At 34.4% G+C, this 26,923-nt stretch overlaps 3 protein-coding genes across 5 annotated transcripts in view; 2 read left to right on the top strand and 1 right to left on the bottom strand.

The window, feature by feature from the left end:
- LOC123307488 (zinc finger autosomal protein-like) overlaps positions 1 to 18,182 on the top strand; it is an 85,117-nt gene extending 66,935 nt beyond the window's left edge. The window contains exons 1-3 of one of the 3 annotated variants that reach the window (XM_044889816.1): positions 10,340 to 10,528; positions 15,718 to 16,950; positions 17,212 to 18,182. In XM_044889816.1, coding sequence (XP_044745751.1) covers positions 10,479 to 10,528; positions 15,718 to 16,950; positions 17,212 to 17,776 — 1,848 coding nt within the window. In that variant the 5' untranslated portion in view covers positions 10,340 to 10,478 and the 3' untranslated portion in view covers positions 17,777 to 18,182. Of the gene's footprint in view, positions 1 to 10,339; positions 10,529 to 15,717; positions 16,990 to 17,211 lie in introns of those variants that run through there. The other 2 variants (XM_044889817.1, XM_044889819.1) reach the window with 2 other exon arrangements.
- Positions 4,958 to 6,648, bottom strand: LOC123307502. Its single transcript, XM_044889846.1, has 2 exons — positions 6,287 to 6,648; positions 4,958 to 6,233 (listed from the first exon to the last, which is right to left on the bottom strand). Exons 1-2 carry the CDS (start codon positions 6,458 to 6,460, stop codon positions 5,268 to 5,270), a joined length of 1,140 nt encoding a protein of 379 aa, XP_044745781.1. The 5' UTR covers positions 6,461 to 6,648; the 3' UTR covers positions 4,958 to 5,267.
- Positions 18,183 to 22,372: 4,190 nt separating the features above from the next.
- LOC123307500 lies at positions 22,373 to 26,625 on the top strand. Its single transcript, XM_044889845.1, has 2 exons — positions 22,373 to 22,393; positions 25,148 to 26,625. Exon 2 carries the CDS (start codon positions 25,255 to 25,257, stop codon positions 26,488 to 26,490), a length of 1,236 nt encoding a protein of 411 aa, XP_044745780.1. The 5' UTR covers positions 22,373 to 22,393; positions 25,148 to 25,254; the 3' UTR covers positions 26,491 to 26,625.
- The last annotated feature ends 298 nt before the right edge of the window (positions 26,626 to 26,923 follow it).

Here is a 26,923-nt window from a genome sequence, read left to right as displayed (position 1 = left end):
AATTTATATGTACGTTATGTGCAAAGAAATGGTTTTGTCCTAGGTAGGATATAAATCAAGAAAAAATATGTTTTCGAGAGGTTCAGGACTTTTTTATCGTATTTTTAGTGTATCTAGGAGAACACTATACCGTCATAGACAATTAATGTGCACTCCTGAAGCTCGAAAAACAATCAGTGATGAGGAAATTGATATTTTTCAGTTGTTTGACAGGAAAAAGGTCAAGTTTATAGAACAAAAACCACTTCTTAAAACAATGCCGACCTATTTTTCAAGATGCATCTTATTTCATTCAAGTTTGTTGTTGTCATCAGATGAATTTTAAACAACTAACTTGAATAAAATAAGATGCATCCTGAAAAATAATGATTACCCCGCCAAAATCATTGTTAACATCACAAAAATGAGGAATAAATATCTCACTATTTCAAATCAAAACTGAAAGGGAAAAATTTTCGCCAAAATCATTGTTAACATCACAAAAAACATGAATTTTGAATTTGTTTTGTATTTGAGCTTGCTTTACGGAAACTGAAATAGCAAAGTACTCGTTTCGAAATTCCAAAATAGTCTACTAAAAAGGGAAATCTCCCGTTTCCAGTACGCTACGCTTTCGGCCTTTTAAATAAGTGCTTTCATCACCGTTTGGGGTTCACCCCAACTGTTACTCTTTGTAGAACACAGATTACTCTGTAATCTTTGTTGTAGAAGAGCTATTAGCTATCTGCATAACGACATTGAACTATATGTTCCCATAGAGTTCAATGCATAACGATAACAGTACCGCTGCTAGTGCTATCTATAAGCCACTTTGCTTACTACTGACCTCGTCTGACAGGGTTGCCGAATGATCTATTTTCTTGAAACTCGCATAGGCTGCGCCATCTCCTGGCGACATAAAATAGTTCAAATTATAATATATTTGGATTTCACGCCGTTTGGGTCAAAAGTATGCCTTAAAATATATAAATTATTTTAGTTGATATATTTGTCAATGTAGGTGATATTTACTATTCTGGGTGAGGATATATGTATATTTGGACTAAAAAAATAAATAATTCGTTGAAACATTTTTGGCCCAAACGGCGCCTCATAGACACTTGTGTTCCTTAATATTCAAATCAAAGATTATAGAGTAGAAAGATAGGAAACGAATGTGTTTTTAAGGCCCTAAGACTGGTTGAAATATCAATTCGAGGGACACATGAAATTTTGCGAAATGTCAGAGTCAAATGGCCATTTTGATCAAACAGGTTTTGAATGGTTTGATTCTCGTATTCATAGACATAGACCTCGTATCGCATTTCGTTTATCAAGCTCGTTCCTAGCTGCTGATTATTGAAATTTTGTCTAATTTCTTGGCGAAAACCTCAAAATATCTTTCGAAAATTATTGTATGGTGAAGAACTTTGTATCAAATATGACGAATTTTACTAAGGAAAATGGGAATGTAAGTATTAAAACTGGTAACATGTGTCATTCATTGATTTTTATTTTCAGTGCTACGAAGTGGATTTTTCAGGGCGTATAGGCCTCCAAACACTACTGACTACACCATGTGCAATGAATATTTTACTTCAATTCAATTGAGAACTGTTCATCCACGTGAATTGTTGTATGCAGGAAGCATCCCTTACATGAAGGGCTCATTTAGGGGAAATTATGACTTTTATATGTCCATTCAAAGATTCTCAATTGCCTTCAATACATTCAGAAATGCAAAAGTTTTATTGATTTCGAATTGGGAATCGGGTGACTGTCAAATTGTCGTTTGGAAAGTCAAAAGTTTTATGAAACCTTCTATGAGTGTTTTGTTCATTCATTAATCTATGGAGAGTAGAGAGAAGGAGAACGATCGTCGTACTAAAAATGTGTCTCCAAAAACGGGGAAAATAGGTGTCGCTGCGATTACAGCGGGTATCGATAAGGAGTGGGGATTCAAGCGTCAATTTGAAATGAACAGCCTTCATTTTATTTAAGGTTATGTGTCATCGTGGTTTTTCTGATGATTTTTCAAATACCTTTCTTCAAATCTATATTGAATATGAGTTCTCTGAATTATATGCAATAAAATGCAAGTCGAAATCAATGAAATTCAAAAGAAATCACTGATCAAAAAAATTGTACCTACTTTTGTTTATCATTGTTTATTGAAAGCAGCTATGTTAGTTGGTTTACTAATCTTCAAAATTATATAAATCCGTAGTAATGAGCAGTACACATCAAGACAACAAAAGGTAGCAGTCTCAGATTTATCACTTAGGTATTAGAGTAGATTATTTTGCCAATACTCAGCTGAGAACCGATATAAACCATATATTATGTTATGCCAACAAAATTCTTCAAGAATATTTACTTCTGAACCATGTAGTTTTATTGGTTAAATATTCTTATTCAGAAGAGTCAACTTCTCACGAGGGATGACAATTTCGATTTCGTTTATAATGAATCCATCATCTTTTTGATATTTTCATCGCAAAAGTGCTCTTGACACACAAATTGATTGGGAGTTGATTCTTGAGATAAGGTTTTTTCCAATTTTCTCTCAAAAATGCTCTCGGAAATTTTATCTCTTCTCCTTTTCTTTCCGATGCCAAAACACTCTTATACTAGCGCACGCTTCAACATTTCACCATGGTCATATGTTGTTCTCTTATCAAAAATCGACAATAATAATATTCCTATCATCTGTCACCAGGGAAACAGTTCACTCAGCCAACGAGCCAACTACAATTTGATTTGTGTAAACAAAATTTCGCACTCTCGTGATGGCCAGCGCGACTGTTGGCAAAAACATGAACTACTACTATTGGTACATATTTTAGGGGACAAAAAATCTGTGGTCTCAAAGCAGCGATCGTTCTCTTTCTCTCTACTCTCCATACATTAATCAATTCGTATATTGTGTCATAAAGAGACCATACCATGCAGAAATCATAAAAATTGGTTCATATTAACATCTGATCAATGAGGTAGCCCTCATTGAGGGCTACCGCGTGTGAATTCGCCGCTAGATGTGCTAGTGTAGCGTGAGGTCCAAATCATAGACTCAACTATATGATTAATATTAAGTTTGTGGTCTTCATATATCTATAATACTTTTATTGATATTACGTGTTTAATGCTATAAAAGAAGTGAAGTCAAATCATTGTCAGAAAGGGACTTACACACATGACGAACAAGAAACTGATTAGTAACCAAATATTTATATATTCAATTTCTCCAATATTATGATCTGTGAAATGACAAGTCCCCGTCATCGTAGATAAACAAATCTTGCATTAGTTTGTCTATGTTCAGGACCTCACTCTACAAAGGCGCCAACTGGTGAGCAAAAAAACGGTAGCCCCCATTGTACAAATTCAACTAAAGGCGATTTTTAGCGTGTTACCGGTTATGTTACTAGCGGTATCTTGCGGTTACCCCCCACTCTTCCGCGGGAAGAATGATTTGAATAACCAGTATGAATCGCAAAAATAAGATCGGTTATGTAAAATGATTGATCGTACCTACATGTCAAAACAAAAATAACCTCAACTCAGTACTCAGTTGAGACTGTTTCCTCTTATATTATGAAATGGAATCGGAACAAGTTTGCTTCAACATGGATACTATGTCCGATATTACGATCGAATGTATTTTAAAATAACGAATAGTAGATTGAATATAAGTAGAAGCCCTCATTTTGAGATACGAAAAGAATATTACAGACCGTCCATTCCTACATGAACATTGGATACAATACCATGAATCTATGATATTCTTTCAACGTTTCTGCTTAAAAGAGGACACCTTCGTGAAATTCTAAATATTTTGGTTCTGAACAATAGATATTTGAATAATTTATTCATACTTATGTACAATGGTATTCGCACAAGTAATGTGAAAAAAAGAACTCTTCAGCACATGCATTAATATGCATGTTTTCTGGACCGTTCTGTTATACTGGTGAATCTTGGTATAAGCTCGGAACTACTGTATTTCTGGAATCGTGTTCAAGAAGACTGCGATGGGTTCTATAGCAGCTGATGTTTTTTCTACCAAGAATTAGGTTCTACACTGGCGGAGATTAATATTCTTCTCTTTGATGAACGAATGGTATATTTTGGTGGCCAACATCCAGTTCCTCCAAGAAAGCATTGCTTGCATTCCACTGGTTTATGGTTTTATTTCTTTCCACATTCCGTAAAGTCCATGGACTCGTTCTCAAAAGTATTTTACGGCAGGAATAGAACTATATAGAATGGCACTTTGAACACAATATAATAAATTAAGAATGCGATTTTTTCTCTATAACGTTTTTCATTCAATTGTGTCATACATTTGACAAATAAACAATCCCTTGTCACCGCTTATAACTCTGATCGCGAGCTGGGTTATTTGCGGTAAATACTAGTGACGTAGGATATGACGTCATATCACTTCCCCTCCATAACCGGTTTCACGCTAAAATACAACGGTAACTTCAGATGACATAACCACAAGTAACCGGTAACACGCTAAAAATCGCCTTAAGTTCATTACACCTTTGACGTAACTATAGTAGATAACCATATACTCTTGTGTCCTAGTCAAAGCTCTATTCATTGCCCATAATTTCAAATTTTTTATAGATTGCAAATAAAATTTATCACATCCAACAGCGTATTTCATTGATACCAATTGATTCCAAACAATCTTCAGATAAAAATCAACATCCTGATCACAAACAAAATCATCCTTTTGTTTTGTCGCTCAGGATGTTTGTTTTCTGGTCTCAACAAGGTCAATATTGAAATTCAATAGAAGGAATAGAATTCGAATTTCGCGCCCCTCAATTATAAAACAGAAAACTGTTATTAAACAGTTTTTCTGTATTGATAATACGTTTTCAGCGCCATCTCATTGTCAAATGTGTTTTCACTGGCCAAAATGTAGTCGGTTTTTTGCACTAGCGATATGACGGCGTGTCCTATCTTTCTACTCTATGATCTTTGATTCAAATGAACCAAGTCTACGTGTTGTTTGAGGTTATCTTTTTCATTAGTAACATACTCACACAAGTCACACTTGATACTCAAATGAACAGATTTGACGTGTAACACAAGGTCATTTTCATCACTGGTTTGAAAGTCCACACATATGACACATATGATTCTTGATATTCAAAGGCAGAGATTTATTGCACGCAGGATCAAATACTGAAGAGAATTCTTTGGTAAAAAGAGGCAGGTGATTGAATTACATTGCCTTCTATAACTAGGGAATTTGGGTTAGTTCTTCATTCTTAATTATAAATATAATCTCCTCTTTTACTAACTTCTTCCTCGTCTATAAATTGTTCAAAAATGTCTCCAATTTCCGATTTAACATGACATTTCTCAACATCTTTAAATGAGTAGGTATGATTAGTATGGTCATACTGTATGGGTTTATCAAGATTTTTTTCTCCACCTACACCAGCCAAATGACATTTAGGAAATTCACACTGCTCATAGTCAATGGGTTCGGACTTAATGCTGGTTGGATCTAGTACTAGAGGCATTTCTTCTTTAAAAGTGGCAGGTGATTGATTCGCATCCATTTCAATAACTGAAGAATTTGACGTACTTTCTTCATTCTTAATTAAATATCTTTCTGCACCATGAACTACTGTTTCGTCTGTAAATTGTTCACAAATGTTCACATTTCCTAATTCAACATGCCATTTCTTGTCATCTTCAAAACTGGCAGTATGATCAAGATATTTTTCTTCACCTGCAGGATAATCAACCAAGTGATATTTAGTAAATTCACATTGCTCCCAGTCAACAGGTTCAGATTTAATGCTCGTTGGATTTAATACTGAAGGCTTTTCTTCTTCAAAAGTGGCAGGTGATTGATTTGCATCCATTTCAATATATGAAGAATTAGATGTACTTTCTTCATTTTTAATTATATATTCTTCTCTACCATGAACTCCTTTTTCATCTATAAATTGTTCACAAATGTTCACATTTCCTAATTCAACATGCCATTTCTTGTCATCTTCAAAACTGGCAGTATGATCGTACTGTATGTGTTTATCGGGATATTTATCTTGACTTGCATCCACAGAAGACATTTCTGTGTTTTCATCCGAGTCATCAAGTTGAGATGAAAATATATTTCTATTTGGTTTCGATATAAATAAATACGGTACAAGGCCCTTTTTAATCCGTGGAGTCATTTTGGTTCTTTTATAAAGAGAAAAATCTATGGAATCCTCCTTCAACTAAAATAAAACTATTAATATTATGTTCTCTCAACACAAATAATATTACATACATTGAAATGATCTTCACAACAGTATTTAGCAGATTTAATTAATTTAGCTCCTACTGCGTCAAACCAGGCTTTTCTTTTAGTAGGATCCCTTGGAACAAATATAAAGCATTTGTTGGGAGCACTCTTTGAGGAATTCAGGCATGTGGGCACAAAACACGTTTTCTTCATCTTCATATTTGAAAAAGATCCACCGTTTTAAGTAACTTGAAATCAACGTTACCCGTGAACGTAAACTTGCAAACAAAAGAAGGCTAACCATAGACCTTATGCTATCAAAAAGAAGGTTAACCACAGAACAGCTGAAAGGCCATTGTTCTAGTAGGCGCTATTGCCAAATCGTAAACTAGAAACGAAACGATTTGAATTTTTAAACCCCATATTCGTTCGTTGCTACTTTTTTAATTTTTTGGTGGTTCCATTTGTCCTCCTTTTTTCTTCTGTGGCATAATTTTATAGAATTAACAAAATTCCAATTGGAGCAATCGTACTCTTCTTACGTTCTTTGGTTCAATTTGCTTGAAAAGAACAGTCCATAGATGAAGACTATGGAACCCATAGACCTATAATATTTTATTAGGTCTATGTATGGAACCAAAGATTCCTCTTCAATGAAACAGACAGTGGCTGTGGTCCGTATATACACTTTGGTTTAGTTTGTCTATGTTTGGTTTCTTCTGGTTAGTAAGTGGGCGGTCCGTAAATGTCGAATTCCTGACAATTCAGTTCAATATCTGTCACCAGAGTAACCGCTCTGGTAACTTTCGGTTACCAAATTTGTATATACGGACCATACGCAGTAGAGAGAAGGAGAACGACATAGAGAAAGGGACTCTTGTCTCTGGAGAACGACAGAGACACGACCCTTTCTCTATGGAGAACGATCGCTGCTTTGAGACCATAGATTATTTGTCCAATAAAATATGTACAAATAGGTAGTTCATGTTTTTGCCAATAGTAGCGCTGGCGATCACGGGATGACGAAATTTTGATTTAAACTAATTGTAGTTGGCTGAGTGAATTAGGCGTTTTCGGAAACTTACTCAGGGTTACTAACTCGATCCATTGAGGTCACGTGACGGATCTTCTCGGATCACTGACCCGGTTCTAAGTTCACGAACTTATCAGGCGTATGGTCCGTATATACACATTTGGTAACCAAAAGTTACCAGAGCGGTTACTCTGGTGACTGATATTGAACCAAATTGACAGGAATTCGATATATACGGACCGCCCACTTACTTACTTACCAGAAGAAACCAAAGTGTATATACGGACCACAGCCCTAGTTAGGATTTGGAAGTGTCAGTCGTGAGAATAACATAACCAAAACGTCATTCAAATTAAGTATAAACTTTTCACATTTTATTGATGCAGAAACAGAGTTTATAAGAAAAAGTCGTAAGAATCTTCTTGCAATCTTGCTTAGAAATTAATAAATATTGAGAATAAGAGTAGAAAGCTTATTCCCGCGTTTTTCAGATACAAAACTGCAGTGCGCATGCGGTGACTCTAGCGATTCGAACGACCCTGCTTTTGTGTAGGGTTGCGGAAAATCAACCCGAGTCAGTGATCGAGGTAGCAGCACCGTACTTTCCGAACACGGGTTAGATGTTCGGGTTAGGTAAACGAACGCAAAGGTTAGGGATCGAATGAACCCGAGTAAGTTTCCGAAAACGTCTATTGTCTTCCTGGTGACAGATGATTAGAATATTATTGTTTTCAATTTTTGATAAGAGAACAACCATGGTGAAATGTTGAAGAGTGCGCTAGTGTAAGAGTGTTTTGGCATCGGAAAGAAAAGGAGAAGAGATGAAATTTCCGAGTGCATTTTTGAGAGAAAATTGGAAAAAACCTTACCTCATGAATCTACTCTGAATCAATTTGTGTGTCAAGAGCACTTTTGCGATGAAGATATCAAAAAAGATGATGGAGTCATTATGAAAGAAATCGAAATTGTCATCCCTCGTGAGAAGTGGACTCTTCTGAATAAGAATTTCTAACCAATAAAACTATAGGTTCAGAAGTAGATATTCTTGAAAAATTTTGTTGGCATAACATAATATATCGTTTATAACGGTTCTCAACTGAACAATGGAAACGGAATGTACTCTAATGCCTAAGTTTTAAATCTGAGATTGTTACCTTTTGTTGTCTTGATGTGTACTACTTCTCACTGCGAATTTATATTGAAATGTATATAATTTGTAACGTGGTCACCTCGGAGAATACTTATCTTGAGCGCCAGCTATTCTTTTCAGGAAGAATAGCAAACCTACCAGAATAGCTGCTAGTCGGAGGCAGAGTTCGCTGTTATCTAGGGTGGTAGCGATAACGAAGTAGTCAAAATCAAATTATGTATAGTGAGTTTATTCACACCTTCGGAAACTGATTATATGTACAACGGAGATATGTGTAGGTATGAAATATGAGCGAATCTATAAGCGAACATACATTCGGGGAAATTCTATCCGGTCACGAGCACTTTATAAAGTTTATACCGGGTGCAGTGAAAAATCAAAGGTTCAATAAAAATGCGCCAACCAGAACTGACGGAATGAATACTAAGGACTTGCTATACGGTATCCGGATGTAATTGTATTTCTCCCGAAATGAAACACAACCAGGGCGGGTTCACTCGAGACTTTTATTCGCTACCCCAAGGGCTATAACGCACCATGACTGATAGCGAAGAAAAGGTCTATTTTGAGCGCAACTACGGGATTTCACTGACTGCGGGCGGTATCTCTTATTCTCTACCCCAAGGGCTATAACGCGCCATGACTGATAGAAAAGAAGAGATTTCGGATTCAACGCTTGTGACGCGGAACGCGGACAGGGGGGTTGACGGGACTTTCCCTTCAGTACCCCAAGGGCTTACGCGCAATGACTGATAGCGAAGGGAAAAGTCAGACTCGCGAAACAGGGTAAAGTACGATAAAATATAACAGAAAGCGATACAGTACATCAGTGTCAAAAGAAGCAACCGGTGTAGGTCTAACAAAGAAACTCAACGGTACAGACGGGGACCTACCTCCTTTGTTTCAGGCACTCGCGGAAAATCAAAGGAAAGAAAAAAAACTAAAAATTAATTCTTAAACGCACTGATGCAACACAAAATTCTTCTTAAACGGCGAAACTCAGAAAATACGGAGCATAAGCTAATTGAAGTAAAAGAACTGAATCAAAAGCAGAAGTCACCACGTCAAAACTGAAATCTAAGAGCGAAAAGTCAAAAGTCGAAGTACTGAAGTAAACGAGCAAAAGTAACCGTCGCGGGGGAAAATCTGCTTTTAAAGGCAAATCCCCCCACACGTTAAAAATCTGAAAATTCCAGAATGCGACAAGAGTGAAAAACGTCATCAGCTCCGGTTTATCGCATATCAACATCAGAAAAACGTCGAAATCTTCAACGGCATGCAAGAAAAACAACCTCAAACACAGATAAACGGTTTTTTACATTTACTCTGCCTATCGGAATGAACGTACTGAATATTTTCAAAGACGGAAATGTAAAACGAAAGGAATGCACTAAAATGAATTCTAATTTTCCTCAGAAAACTGGGGTTCATTACAAATTTTGAAGATAACAGTAAAGCAACTGATATACCTGTTTTTAATAAACAATGATAAACCAACGTAGGTAGAATTTTTTTGATCCGTGATTTCTTTTGAATTTCATTTGATTTCGTCATTTTTTGTGAATGAATAAAGCTGATAACATAGTACCCTCTATAATTTGACTTGTATTTTATTGCATATAATTCAGAGAACTCATATTTAATATAGATTTGAAGAAAGGTATTTCAAAAATAATCAGAAAAACCACGATGACACATAATCTAAAATAAAATGACGGCTATTCATTTAAAATTGACGCTAAAATCCCCACCCCTTATTGATAAACGTAGCGATCGCAGCGACTCTAGCCTACGTTCCCCGTTTTCGGGGACGGCGATCGTTCTCCTTCTCTCTACTCTCCATAGTTTTTCTCAGAGACATCTATGGTTTTTCTCAAAGAATCTTAACCATAGATCTAGTAATAAACTATTAGGTCTATGCTTTTAACCTCTCATCATACGGATATAAACAACGTAAAAAATAACCAGTATTGAAGAACTTTAAATTAAATAGAGTGCTTACCGATTTTAATATTCATCATTTAAATCCAGATCCACAACTACCAAAAATAGATATGGGTGAACATTGTATTGTTATTGAAGATGCTGATATTGTCATTGATGAGTGAGTATTTACATTTACATATTGTGTTTCCATTATGCCGGATTTGTTAACTCAACTGAATTAGTCGTATTGAATTCTCTGAGATTCAGAGATCGAATAAGGCAAGGTAAATGGTTAAACAATTTTATGTCCTTTACTGTCCTGTGTTTTTCGGTACTCCTCCACTTCGAGTATGGTTGTTATGAATTATGATTATTTTGTGATGCTTTTCTCTTCCTCCCTAATATACATATAATAAAGTTTCAAGAATAAAAATACAAGACAGTTTGAGAATACTATTTTGTTATTAAACTGGTCTACAAAGACGACCTTGGAGTTATATTATAGATCATGCGCAAAATCCACTTTTGGACAATGAAGACCCTATCATCTACTGAAAAATTTCCCCAAAGAAGGATGTTGTAAGATAAATGACCAAACACCAAGCTGTAATAGATATTGATCAACGATGACAGTGGGAAAGCTAGTGTTCTACTCCACTTATAGCAAAGAACGAGATATTTAATCTGCTACAGACCAAATTAATATGATTGAACTATCTCTAATTACCATCCATAAAAATTCCAAGAAATCTAACACAATCCTTAGATGCGGTAAGAGTATTCAGGTGGCCAAGAATGAGTTCCTTACCAAATGTATCCACTGGTAAATTCCGTCTTTTCAATGTTAATTACAAGATTTTCTGTACGGCACCATCTCATCAAATATGAAGTCGCACAATATTTGAAGCTCCTCGAAAGAAGAAGCCCTAACTGCAAAAGACGTGTCATCAGCAAACAAGATTATCAAACCCATCTTTAAAATGATGTTTTGTGTACAAAAACTGAACAAAACATCTCTTGGACTAAAGGGAAGCTCATTGATAAAAAGAAGGAACAACAGAGGTCCCAGTACGGATCACTGTGGTACTCTGTTAAGAGTGAACTCAGATGACTTTGACATTTACTGGTCCTTCATAGACCTAATAATATATTAGAGAGATATGGGTGGTTATGCGGTAACGGAATAAGGTCCTGCGCTATTTGTCTCAGATTTTAATCGTATGGAAGATACGAATTAGCGTATGCAACGCATGATCGGTAAATGTCTAAGTTTGTTGTCGACGTAGGTTTCTAAAAGACCAGTTTGCACCAAACGCACTTAGTGTTAAGTGTCCCTTAAAATGAACCCTTAACTCAAATTACGTTGCACCAACTGTTAAGTGACATTTGAATGGCTAAAGCTAGCCTTATATTTAAGCGCTCCTGTAATGACCACTTAGATATTTAAGGGCGGGATTCTAACCTAGAATAATTTGTTGAACTGGCTGCAGAACTTCCCATTATTGATGGATTTCGAAAATTGAATGAATTAATTACTGAATACCAATCCTTTTCTTTTGCCTTTATTGTAATGCCATCAGTCTTTTTTAATTTTCAATTTGGTGTCACAAATCATACTATAGTTAGCAACAAACTCTTTTCTTCTGTTAAGAAGTTGAGTGTCCTTCGTAAATTACCACCACTTGCTTGGGAATTATTCACCCTATTCGTACTAACAAGGGCAATAAGGACATTTTCTTCACGTTCCTATTCAACATAAATAAAACAAATTCACACAAGACCTTACAAAGAAAATGTTGTACTTATGTAAACTTAGGTACCTTTTATTTGACAATCCTTATCATTATCAATATTAATGCTAATTCAAAAACAAAAAGTTGCTACTCTTTGATAATATTATAATAATTTATTTGACACTGACTGACAGGATAATAAAGTTAGTTTAATGAAATGACAACGATCATCGGCAACCGTCCAACCAATGAAATGGCTTTATTGGACTAGGATGAAGTTGCACCAAAATAAAAAACAGAAATATCACTAGATATAAAAACTTAAGGGCCCCTTACTTAAGATTCTGTTAGGCCACAGTCGTGCAAGTGGGAATAAAATTAAGCGTCCTTAACTGTTCAAAAATCTGGGTGTTGAGATTTTTGGCAATTACTTAAAAGTGGACTGTTACCAAATGATTGAGTTGGAGATGGTAAAATAAGATCTTTATTGTATATCAAACACGTCACATAATAAATAGACACTCGCATGAAGTAAAATTATATACAACATCTAAACAGAGTGAACCTATTTACAATTATTGAGAAGTTATTGAGAGAATTTGAGAGTAATGTTTCAATGAGAAAATCAACGTTGTATTTGCTTGAGAGAAAGAGCAGGTTGAGTGAATTTCATGTATCGTGTAACAAGATCAATTATTATGTGTTTGATAAGAATTGAGAGAATTGAGATAGATCTACATCAAAACGTGTTTATGTACTTTGAGTTGCATAATAATTGAGCTTGATAGTTATGAATTGATGTGAATGTCATCATGCAAGCACAACGTTTACAGTGATAGAGTTTACGATTTCATAAACTGTCTCGCTATCAGAAAAACAGAAGGTTGCAGTGACAAATTGAGAAGTTAGAGATATGTAATGTAGTGAGACAGGTGTAATGAGGCAGAATGAGAGAGATGATTACCAACGCTTACAGGAATAGCAAATCTATTAGAAAAGCAGAGGGTGTTTTATGAGAGTACATAAATTGAGGTGAGTTGTGTTACAAATGTAATGTAGAGAAATGAAATATTGTAAACGTAGAAAGAATTAATGAACAGTATTCATAATTGAGATGAAACAAGAAGAGCAGTTCATAACGTTAGAGAAAAGAAATAAGGTATCATAAGTTTCAGGTAATAGAGTCATGCAAAAGTTTAGACTAAATTATACTTATTGAGTTGAAATCAGGTTGGACCTCCTCGAGCGTTTTCACAAACCAGTCTGTCCAAGAGAGTTGATTGAGTGTATTCCATTATTCAGAGTTCTGAGTGTAGTAAGATGGATCTCGATCTGGTCTATGAGAAGCCTTCGAAGTGTCCCACTTGAGCGTAGAGGTACCTGAAACTTAAGAGGCCTGAGAAGTCTGATCGTAAGAGGTGTAAAGTTAATCTGAGATGACATATATACAAAATGAGAGAGAATACAAGTATATAAGCTTCTAATAGAGTGGTGTGAAATGTGAACTTGGTGCTAAAATTGGAGAAATTAAAATGTTAGTGGTCTTCGAGGTGATGTGATTTTAAGCGAATGGAATATCGATGCATTTTGAGGAGGTTGAAGCAGTTGGGTACATTGAGCACGTGGTTGATTGAGAGATTTGGAGAAAATTGAGAAAATATACATGCAAATATGATAGAGAGATGTAGAGCAGAATATTGCAAATGTAATTGTGAGAAAATGCATAGCGATGGAGTGAATGTTGAGAGGAAAATTATGTAGAATGATATTCTAACGTGACACATGCAAAAAATGATTACATTCTTTGTTGAGTGAAAAAAGTACTGTACCTTTTTGAGATGTTGATCGATTGATTATTATAATATAAAATAGTATTATTAGATTTGAGCTGACTGAAAAAGTTGAGAGTGCACTGAAAATTCACGTTAAGAATTTAGACCAAGTTCCAATTCACTTGAGCGAATGAACAATCTAAGAAGAATGAATTGAATTGAGCAGATTCAACAGGTTCCACCGGTTTTTTTTTGAACAGCTGATTGACAGCGATTTAAAGGTCACGTTCACAGAAGCATGTAACCACAGAACACAAATAATAAATGTAACGATATGCATGTAACGATAAACGTAGTCACTGAGCGTACGGTCCGTATATACACATTTGGTAACCGAAAGTTACCAGAGCGGTTACTCTGGTGAGAGATATGAACTGTCATTTACGGACCGCCCACTTACTAACCAGAAGAAACCAAAGTGTATATACGGACCACAGCCTGAGTTGATAGAGTTGTGCACCGAGTGGTAGAGTTGGGTTAAAAATTCCTCCAATTTTTAACATTAACTTTAAACGACACTTAGTCAAGTAGGTAATCATTTTAAGGGGTATTGGTGCAAACGGGCCTAAGGCTTTTTGGGTTGATTTTATGCTGTTTTTGTGGATTTTGTGCGTTTATATGGATGCATATTCACAGGAATTTTTGTTTGATTAAACTGTATTGTAAATACCTCTCCACAATGATGATTTCATAATTTTAAAATTTATGAACATGGACCTGTAAGTGGGCGCTATGCATAGTTACCAAGAAAAAATTTGAATTGATTTTGGAATTTAATATTGGAGTTTCATCATATTTCCTGGAGGATATTTGTGTGTACTGCTTTACTGCCATCAAGCCATAAGCCAATGTCCAATCTAGATGTTTCTTCTTTTGAGAGTCTTGATAAAAAAAATCTCGAATTGAACCCTTTTATTTCCTATTAAAAACTAGTTACATAGTTCATAATGATCCATATGAGATTGAAATAGGTACTCAGAATTAAACACTATTTGAAAATTTCTATTTTTTTTTACTCTTCCTTTCATGTGACCCATTAATGGGCAATTCTCCTCAATTTGGGTTATCACAGCATATTCAAGTTTAAACTGGATAATAGGGAATAAACGGTTGAAATAACCATTTCCCAAAAAAATCATTTTATGCACTTAAAAATGAAAAACAAAAATGAGTATTCAAAGTTCAAAGCGTTTTGTGAGAATTGCACAAGCTGGCAACATCGACTGTAATATGCCTTGATAATAAAGGACAACAAATGCATTATCTTGATGAGATAGACAAAGATGGCTGTCTATGAAGTCTGCGAAGAACGAGGAAGGTCGTGAAACTTTATGGGATTTTTATGGTCGGTTGCTGTTGGGGCTCGCCAGTAAGTACGCGCCTGTAAATAAACAGCTGTTATTTTATAAACAAGCTGATCGGGCATTGTTCTTTTCATTTTCTTGTATGCGCTGTTGCCAAATCGTAAACTCCGCACAGAGCGATTTAAATTTTAAAACCCCATATTTGAAGGATGATTTTGAATAGTTTCCGCGGTGAATTTGAAAAAATCATGAATGAAACTCATAATTATTCAGTTTAAACTTGCATAAGCAGTGATAACCCAATTGAGGAGCATTTCTGATATGGTGTTAACGATTAACGTTAACTTGGGCTAAATTATTCCAAAAGTAACGCTTTAACGTTTAACGAAGTCAACTTTTTTAGTAACGGACGAGCGATTAACGAAGTTGATTGTCTGATTAACGGTGCCCAGCTATGCCCTTTTATTCAATTGACTCAGAAAGTCTAATTTATTTCAGAGTGAAGTTAGAAGAAAAACCAGAGATCATAGACATATGCGAACACTTCATAGATGAAGAAGGAGTTTACGATAGAGAAGAATTTGTAATAAAGAACGAAGGAAGTTGCACGAATTTCTCAAATGTAGAAGTTGATGCAAATCAGTCAACTGCCTTTTTCAACAAAAAAATCTCTCAAGTATTTGATCCCACGACCATCAAATCTGAACCGGTTCACTTGGACCAGTGTGAATTTCCTAAATGTCACTTGGTTGGTGCAAGGGAAGAAAAATATCTTGATGAACCCATACAATATGAACATACCGATCATACATACTGTAGTAAATATGACGAGAAATGTCATGTCAAATCAGAAATCTTAGAATTTGTCGAACAATTTATAGACAATGAAGGAGTTCATGACAGAGAAGAATATATAATTGAGAATGAAAAAATGAACTCAAATTCCCTACTTATTGAAGACAATTCAAATCAATCACCTGCCTCTTTTAACGAAGAAATGCCTCCAGTATTAGCAACAGGCATAAAATCTGATATGTTTAACTTAGGAGTTTTGGACACTTGTGAACAATTTATAGACGAAGAAGGTGTTCACGATAGAGAAGAATATATAATTGAAAATGAAAAAATTAACCCAAACTCCCTAATTAGAGAAGGTGATGCAAATCAATCACCTGCCTTTTTTACCAAAGAAACGCCTCAAATATTTGATATAGAGAATGATGAAGCTCTTCCTGTGACTATCAACAATCAAGAGTGTCATATGTGTGATTTTGAGACCAATGATGAAAAAGACCTTGCGTTACATATCAAATCTGTTCATTCGAATATTAAGTGTCATTTATGTGAGTATGTTACTAGCAGAAAAAGGGACTTTCTAATGCATGTCGAGCATGTTCATCTGGATAGAGGGAAGAAACAAGAATGTTACATTTCTGGATGTGCTGCACATTTGGAAACAACCCTTAATCTTCACATGAAATCTGTTCATTTGAAAACTAAGGAACACAAGTGTCACTTATGTGAATATGCTTCAAGTGAAAAAAATGTTCTTGAAAAACATATAATATCAGTTCATTTGAAAATTAAGGATCACAAATGCAACTTATGTGAATATGCTTCAAGTGAAAAAAATGTTCTTGAAAAACATATAAAATCAGTTCATTTGAAAATTAAGGAACACAAATGCAACTTATGTGAATATGCTGCGAGTAAAAAACAGACTCTTCAAAGGCATTTTGACACTGTTCATTTGAAAATTAAGACGCACAGGTGTCACTTATGTGAATATGCTTCAAGTGAAAAAAAATATCTCGAAATGCATGTGAAATCAGTTCATTTGAAAATTAAAGATCACAAATGCAACTTATGTGAATATGCTTCAAGTGAAAAAAATGTTCTTGAAAAACATATAAAATCAGTTCATTTGAAAATTAAGGAACACAAATGCAACTTATGTGAATATGCTGCGAGTAAAAAAGATACTCTTCGAAGGCATTTTGACACTGTTCATTTGAAAATTAAGACGCACAGGTGTCACTTATGTGAATATGCTGGGAGTGTTAAAGAGGCCCTTGAAAGACATATAAAATCAGTTCATTTGAAAATTAAGAAACACAAATGCAACTTATGTGAATATGCTGCGAGTGAAAAAGATACTCTTCGAAGGCATTTTGACTCTGTTCATTTGGATATTAAAAAACACAAATGTCACTTATGTGAATTTGCTACGAGTGCAAAACAGACACTTGATAGTCACGTGAAATCTGTTCATTTGAAAATTAAGACGCACTGGTGTCACTTATGTGAATATGCTTCAAGTGAAAAAAATGTTCTTGGAAAACATATAAAATCAGTTCATTTGAAAATTAAGGAACACAAATGCAACTTATGTGAATATGCTGGGAGTGCTAAGCGTGACCTTGAAAGACATATAAAATCAGTTCATTTTAAAATTAAGGAACACAAATGCAACTTATGTGAATATGCTGCGAGTAAAAAACATACTCTTCGAAGGCATTTTGACACTGTTCATTTGAAAATTAAGGAACACAAATGATAAAAGTATTATCCAGCGACATGTCAACTCTGTTCATATGAATATTAAGAAATACAAATGTCACTTATGTGAATATGGTTCGAGTGTTAAGAATAGACTTGAGTATCACGTGAAATATGTTCATTTGAAAATTAGGGATTAGGCAACACAAGTGTCATCTGTGTGAGTATGCTGCAAGTACAAAAAATGTCCTCAAAAAACATTTTTACTCTATTCATTTGAACATCAACGAGATATTAATGTCACTCATGTGAATATGAATAATTCATTGGAAAACTGGTAACAGGTGGGGACATGTTACAAGCATAAACGATACTTAAATAGTCGTGGAAAATCTGTCCATTCAAATAGCAAGTAACAATTTTCAGTAATGAACTATACTGTAAATATATGAGGTTATTTTTAAGCATTGATATTTTCATTTTCCCCCTCTGCATTCCTTCTTGAAAAGAATCCCTCAACTAAAAATTCCGGACAGAAGTTCATATAGACTTCTTTTCTTAAAAATTGTCTCAGGAATATGTCGCTTATATTTTAACGTACTAATGTTACTTCCCTATATGTATATATACTCGCAACAATCATGTATGTTCAAACTTAGTATAACCTATTCTGTAACCAAAATACTAGAGATTATTTCGAAAAAAATTGGGCTTCAGAGACCTTCAGTTGGATTTGCTTTCTCCCAACAGATAAACATTAAAAGACTTATGTCAAATTCGTATTGTTTATTTTTGTGTACTTCTTTTATACATTCCAGTTTTATAATATTTTCAACTATGGCTATAGAATTTCATAAGTGAGGGAATAAAGGAGCAACTTAAATGAAAATTTATAATTAACTGTCCTCCAAAAATGGACAAGAAGACCTAGAACCTTTGTTACAAAGTACAAATACTAAAAATGGCCAAAAAATGAGTTAGATAAGTGAGTCAACACATTAAAAAAATTGATGAAAAAAATGGAAATTTATGAAACACTCTTTTGGACTTCCATAACTTTTGTGAAGTTGTGTGATTTTTTGCACCACTTTCTTTTGAAGAACTGACATAGTTATATGATTTTGTTCAAAGAAAAAAATTATTCAGAACTTTCAGAATGGATCTACAGAATACTATATCATCTTAAAGTTTAAAAATAAATTTAGATATGTTGAAATATACTGGATACTCCATATGAAAAATAAGATTTTTTGGTAAAAACTTGTAACGTGGTTTCCTCGGAGAAAACTTATCTCGAGCGCCAGCGATTCTTTTCACTAGGAAGAATAGCAAACCTACCAGAGTAGCTGCTAGTCGGAGACAGAGTTCGCTGTTAACTAGGGTGGTAGCGATAACGAAGTAGTCAAAATCAAATTATGTACCAGTTTATTCACACCTTCGGAAACTGATTATATGAACAACGGAAATATGTGTAGGTATGAAATATGAGCGAATCGATCAGCAAATATACATTCGGGAAATTCTATCCGGTCACGAGCACTTTGTAAAGTTTATACCGGGTACAGTGAAAAAAATCAAAGGTTGCTCAATAAAATGCGCCAACCAGAACTGACGAAATGGATACTAAGGATGACCTCGCGAAGTGAAATGACTTGCTATACGGTATCGGGATGTAATTAATTGTATTTCTCCAGAAATGAAAGAAACACAACCAGGGCGGATCTACTCGAGACTTTTATTCACTACCCCAAGGGCTACGCTCCATGACTGATAGCGAAGAAAAGGTCTATTTTGAGCGCAACTACGGGATTTCACTGACGACGAGCGGTATCTCTTATTCTCTACACCAAGGGCTTGCGCACCATGACTGATAGCGAAGGGAAAAGTCAGACTCGCGAAACAGGGTGAAGTACGACAAAAGATAACAAAAAGCGATAGAGACAGCAGTGTCGAAGAAGTAACCGGTGTAGGTCTAATAAGGAAACTGAACGGCACTCGCGGAAAAAACGAAAAAAAAATTTTAATTTCTAAGAGCACTACCTTCATAACGAAAAAATTTATTCTAAATTCGCTGATCGGCTCGTCGGGCAAACAATCGCAAAGACAAGAGAAAAGAGAGTAAAGACATCAAGTGACAAAAGGGACCGTCGCGCGTCGCGGGGGAAAATCTGCTTCTGAGGCAAATCCCCCACACGTTGAAAATAATCTGAAAATTTCAGAATGCGACAAGAGTGAAGAACGTCGTCAGCTCCGGTTTATCGCATATCAACATCAGAAAAACGTCGAAATCTTCAACGGCATGCAAGAAAAACAACGTTAACCACAGATAAACTCCAATTTTCTCAGAAAACTGGGATTCATTACAAACTACAACATTGCAAAGCTGAGAATATTTTAAATCCATAGGACAGGTAAGACAATCAAAATTTTCAGAATAATTATTGTAAGTTGAGTTTTTCCAAAAGGTCTCAAAGGCAATCCACTATGGGATACCCTGTATCATTTTAGTTTCACTTCAGATGTACAGATTCAACATGTGTTGCTAGGTTCTTTTTAGAATTCACAGCGTAATCACAAAATTCACATTTGTGTTTCCCCATATTTAAATGGACTAAGTTGATATGATTTTGAAGAGTACTTCTACTTCTCGTAGCATAATCGCACAGATGACACTTTTTAGCACTGTGCACCTTGTGTTTTTTAATTTTCAAATGGACAGCTTTTACGTGAGTATCAAGGTTACGCTTTGTATTCGCAGCAAATTCGCATAAATGACATTTGTGGTTTTTGATATTCAAATGAACAGATTCGATATGACTCTCAAGCCTATTTTTCCTATTTGTAATATACTCGCATAAGTGGCACTTATGATTCTTAATTCTCAAATGAGTAGTTTTTACGTGTAGTTTGAGGGTTTTTTTGATGCTTGCAGCATATTCACATAAGTGACACTTGTGCATGCTCCCTGATATCAAAATGAACAGAGTTGATATGTTGTTGAAGCTGCTTTTTGAAACTTGTAGCGTATTCACATAGATGACACTTGTGATCCTTGATTTTTAAATGAACAGTTTTCACATGAATTATGAGGTGTCTCTTCATATGTGCAGCATATTCACACAAGTCACACTTGTAGTTTTTAACCTTTAAGTGAACAGCTTCTATATGTATTCGAAGAGTTCTTTTTGTAGTAGCGGCATATTCACATAAATGACACTTATGGTTCCTGATTTTTAAATGTACATGATCGACATGCTTTTTCAGATTTTTCTTCCCAATCGGTACAGTACCCACATAATTGGCACTCGTGTTTTTTTGTATCAAAGTGTACACATTTCACATGACTTTGCAGGTCACTTTTAGCACTTGCGATGTGTTCACACGATGAGCACTTATGATGAGCAGATGATAACTGATTTTCCTCGACATTGGTAAATGAACAGTTTGAGTTAGTTTCCTCATTCTTGATAATATATTCCTCTCTTTCATAAACCTCCGTTCCATCTATAAATTGTTCAACAACGTCTATAATTTCTATTTTTCTTCTAACTTCACACTGAAAGAAAACAGAAAGATAATGGAAATGATAAATATTAATCATAGTTACAATGTGCATTCAAAAAATAGCCGTTGTCAAGTAGGCTAACGAATTTTGATAATCAATATTCTGTTAATGAACATAACTCTTAGTTTTTTCTGTACGATTTACCAGAAAAACTGGCAAGTTAGCTTTCTGGATTGTTGTGTTAAAGCTGCAGTTTTCTGTGAATCAGGTATGAAAGGAAAAAAATAGGAAGTGGTCGACCAAAGGACAAATCCCAGCATTGTTACAAATGAGTTGAAGCTTCACGAATCTTTGTTCCCTGTTTTTTTTAGAGTTGGTTGTGAAAAAGGGACTAGAATGTTATAAAGAAGAAATAAGGCCTTAAGTAGAGATAACTGGATTTTGATGACTGATCCAATAGGATTTCAAGGTTTTCAGCCTTGATATTGATCATGAATGTAATCTTCCACCTTGTGATTTTTTCCTATGGACTCATTTGAGGCATTCTTCTCAAAGAATACCTATTCCTGATTTGGAGCAACTGAAGACAAGAATCATTGAGAAAATTAATCAGCTTAACGATGATCCTTTAATTTTAAATGTTCTGTGATCTGTCAGAAGATGTGAGAGTAAAGAGTAGGACATTACCAGCAGCATATATCTATTATAATAGATATATGACCAGCAGCTACTTGATTTATAGAGAACTCTGAAAACCATTCTTATGAAAATCATGTTATTCAATTTATTTCAACCTCATTTCCTATGAACAATATTATTACTGTTTATTATAATTATTGTCTTACGAAGATATGTGACCCTATTGACATTTTACCTCTGCTCATATATTCATTGCCATAATTATAGCTTATGTATTTCCATATTTCTTGTTCCTGTGCTGGGTATATCAATATATGTATATTTATCATGACAATTTTTATTTCTCCTTAAAATTCGCCCTAATAATCCATATTATTCTATCGACGTCTAAAATACCAGTGGATGGGCTAATTTAAATTTCGCGCCATGCGATTGCAGTTTCCTGTTATACCGACATTTCTTCCGGTTAGTTGGGTGGCAACCGCATGGGGGCGCTGAGGGCGGGATAAACTGTATTTTTCATCGTAGAACGTGAGTGTCAGATCTATTCTACTCTGCACAGAACACTAATATACATTAGTCTATACTCTGTAATCTGTGCAGCACAGAACACCACAGAACACAAATAATAAGAGAAGTGTAAACTCCCTACTATTCATTGGCAACAGAATTGGCCGCCATCTTAGGTGGCCGAGAAGTGGGGGAAGGCGGGAAAATTCAAATTGGATTTGAATCTTGCTTATATAGATATAAATAAGAGGTGTCGCGCACAAGGGCAATTTCTCAGTTTTGGTGTTTTAAAAATTAGACACTTTTCCAAGCGAAAACTGGCAAGTGATTAATCACCTATGTGTGGATTGTCATAATAAGTAAATTGTTCTATTATTTGTGATTCAAGAAGTGGAAAGTCATGAAAACAAGAATCTTCATAAATCATTTATTGAATGAATGATAAATACACATAAATTATTGTAAAAATACTTGAAAGATACATAAAATTTGTGAAATGATGATCAATTGACGGATTTTTTGAAATCCTTTATAATTTGTGTCACATGTTAGTGAACTTTATTCTAGCTTCCTGGTGTCTGAATAAAATCATTGTCAATTTTTCAGAAACAGGATGACTTTTGAAACAAAAATAGATATATGCAGAAAACATTTAATATTGAATAATAACTGATATTTGCATCTATCATGCAAAGACGTCCAAACAGTTAATAGAATTGTGAAGAAAAATATAATTTTATATAATATATAAAAAAACATTGACATAATATCACAGAGTCCAAAAGTTCAGTCTTCAAAAAATAACATTTAATAGAAAAATTGAGAATAAGGAGGTAATTAAGAAGGAAAAATATATACAAAAAAGTAACAATGCAAATAGTAGAAAAATGTAAAAATAAATTCTTCAAATAAAAACTCTAAACCCAGAGTCCAAAATCATAACATTTGATAGAAAATATTGAATGAAGGGGTTGTTAAAAGTACGATTCATTCTTATTTCCAACATATATTCAACGAAAAACATGCAAACAGTAACGAAATAAATAAAAAAAACATTGAATGCAAAAATAATACTATACCACAAATTATCACAGTAAGTATACAAAGGAAATATCACAATCAGTTAATTGCTTGTCTTGGAAAAATAACATGGTGTAAAGGGACATTATATGTACACAGGCAAGGGAACCATTTAAACAGTAATAAGAAAAGAAATATAATCTTTGAATAAATATAACCATCACATGATATCACAGAGTCCGTTAGCACTATCACTTTGGCTCTACAAATGGGGAAAAATATAAACATATATTAAACGACTAATATACAAGAAGCAATTGGTTCATTGATTATTTATCCTGCTCTCACGTATTATTCGATTTTTTCTCAGATGTCCAGAATGGGGAGGTTTTATAGTTTTATTTTTTTCACGAATATATTTGAAAATTGTTACACGAAAGAGAATTCTGTAAATATTAGGAACGATACATTAACCAATAACATTAAAAATATTAATATAATATAATAAATGACGACTTACCTTTCTACCATAGACTTATAATACATGGACTCACTGTCACGTGACTTTTCAGTAGATCGAGGGGTTGTATGCATTAGAGAGAGAAGGGCTTATGCGTTTTGATCGAACAAGAAAGAGATCAACTGATTCCTTGTGGGCAATGTCAAAATCATATGATGGATATTAACGCAGACGTTGCCCACAAGGTGTTCATACGTTGAGTATTATTCACATTATATTTATTCTTGAATGAAACTCACATAATTTTTATATTTTCCATTTCGAAGGAATGTTAAGGAATTCCTGTTTGCCTTCTCGGAAGCTTGTTGAACATTTATTATGGAAAATTTTTACAATTTTCGCAGACTTTGCCCACAAGGTGTTGATAAGTTGATTATTATTCTCATTACATCTATTTTTGACTAAAACTCACATATTTTTTGACATAATTGATTTCGAAGGAATGCTATGGAATTTCTGTGTGTCTTCTCGGAAGCTTGTTTAAAATTTATTGAAGAAAATTTTCGCATAAACTTGTGTTCTATAACCTTTTGACAGCTTGCCCACAAACTTTCCATCTTATTCAACCAACCGACTTCTCTCTCACATGCGGAGTCCATGTTATTTATAAGTCTATGCTTTCTACTTACCTGCATAAATCAACCATCGAGATAAAGGCTAACTGCATTCAAACATTCTTTCAATCACTATTCGAATTGGATGATTCAAGAGGTCTGAAATACATAAATGAAATTATTTTTAAACCTGTATCATGTTAATCAGAAAATACTTACGTCGTACTATCACATCAAGGATATTAAACAATAATTTTCATGCACTTGTATAAAAACCTTTGTAAACAATCACAACACGCACACTAGCTCAAAGATGGATGATAACAGACCGAAGTTCAAAATTCAAAGTTTGTCTATGATTCAAAACACGGCACCGGCCACCGGACGGCAATTCGATGTTTTGCGCATGCTTGGCGGCCATTGAAGGTGGCAATCAGAAGCTGCTTCTCAATTTCTTACTTTAGTTTCATACCCATGCAGAACACCACAGATTACAGACTCACAGCTGATTCGAATTCAAAGTTTATTTTTCTGTTTACTTACGATTTTGTTTTATCCACAATATGGAAAAAATGCAGCAAATTTTGAAACTACAAAATAATGCAGAAGATAGTCCATTGAAATGCGCTGTTTGTAAACATTATTTGTCAATATCGCCCATTGTCCACAATGATATTTTAGGTAGCATTTGCGGACGAGACATCTGTAAGGAGTTGGCAGCTTCGGAAGGTACAAATTATCGACAAAGTGCCTATGAGGAGTTAGCAAAAGTTTTAGAATTTCCATGTATGTACGAAGAAAATGGTTGCAAAGAAGTACTTCCATGGAATGAAATAGGAGAACACGAAATAATTTGTGAATACGTGAAATTATGCTGTCCTTTTTCGAGCGACAATTTTGAAAATGAAGAAAAAATATGTACATGGGAAGGAACTACATTTGAAATCTTGGATCATATGGAAGAACTTCACTGGCCACATAGGTACGAGGATTACGTGCAGATCAGGTTCGAGAAAGATATAAAGAAAAATAAATTGATGTTTTCAACAATTCAAGATAGTATTGTAATTCTTTTAATAGTTATTGGTTCAGAATCTGGCACATATTATTGGAAAGTATGGACAGTTCCAGATATTTGGAGAATCTTGAATTATAAAATTGAAATTTCTTCAGAAAAACGACAAACCTTGACTGTGTCGAAATTCCAAAAGGCTGGACTCTTACACCCTACTTTCTTCAAAAATAAAATTGATAACAGCTGGTTCAAAATCAATTTTGATTATATGAAAAACTTTTTTGATTCTCCTTGCTTTTTGACTGCTAAGTTTTATATAAAGGGATTTTTAATTGGTTCAACGAATCTTTCTAATTGTGACAGGAGTTTATGGCTTGTAAAATGTCATAAATGTGGAAAACGAAGAGGAAGCCATATGTTTGTTTGTAGAAGTGATAAAAAACACCTAATATGTGGATTATGTAAAAATTCACAATGTCACAATTATGAAAATTCTTGTCCTATGTGCCACCCGACTATTTGCATTTTGGATAGTAACTTTGTTACAGAAAACTTGAGAATACTTTTCAACGAATCATTTAAATATTGCTTATTGTGTAAACATAAAGTTCAGTGTCTATCATCGCATTTGAGTATTAGTCACAATGAGTCTATTTTCGAACTTGGCAAATGTTATAATTTCAGGTTGAAATATTATTTTTTCTCTTTTGATGATCATATCTTCTTTTTATCAAAAAACATCAACGAAAATAGGGATCTTACATTCTCAGTACAATGTTCAGGAACCCAAAATGTTAAATATAAATACAAACTCAAGTTGATAGGCACCAAATCTTCTTCAATTACATTTTCTAACTTCTGCCGTCCTGAATTAATTGATTTGAAGTATTTTGCTGGGGAAAATTTTAATGCTTTCACACAGGACACGTCAATACCTTGGAACTTATATAACTCAATTTTACCCGATGTTGATGAAATTGAGTTCAAATTGAATATCTTCAAAATTTGAGTTTAGATTGATTTTTTTTTTATTTTGAAATTTACATTCAGTTGTGATTACTTAGTGCCTTTAAAGATTTCATGCATTGAATGAATATGCAATACTGTTTATATTTTCAAATGTTTAATAAAATATGGGATCATTCGAGGATTAAATCATTTCTTTCCTTCGTTTCATATTTCAAATATTATAAAGTAGAATGATGGGAGAAGAAGCGACTAAAGTGATGTGAGTGCCATCTGTGTTTCAAATGTGTTTGTAAGACCCTGAGACCATAGACTTCTTTCTCTATGCCGTAAGACTGGTTATAATATTAATTCGAAATATTGTAAGATTTCAGATGGTTCCAATTTTGATCAACGAGGTTTCGAATGTTTTGTTTTGATTCTCGTACCGCCTTTTTTTTATCTAGCTTGTTCTAGTTGATGATTATTGTTTCTTG

This window comes from Coccinella septempunctata, chromosome 2 (assembly GCF_907165205.1).
Source record: "Coccinella septempunctata chromosome 2, icCocSept1.1, whole genome shotgun sequence".
Classification (NCBI taxonomy): domain Eukaryota; kingdom Metazoa; phylum Arthropoda; class Insecta; order Coleoptera; family Coccinellidae; genus Coccinella; species Coccinella septempunctata.
The sequence above is the reverse complement of the archived record's forward strand: the minus strand, read 5'-3'. Positions and strand labels throughout refer to the sequence as shown.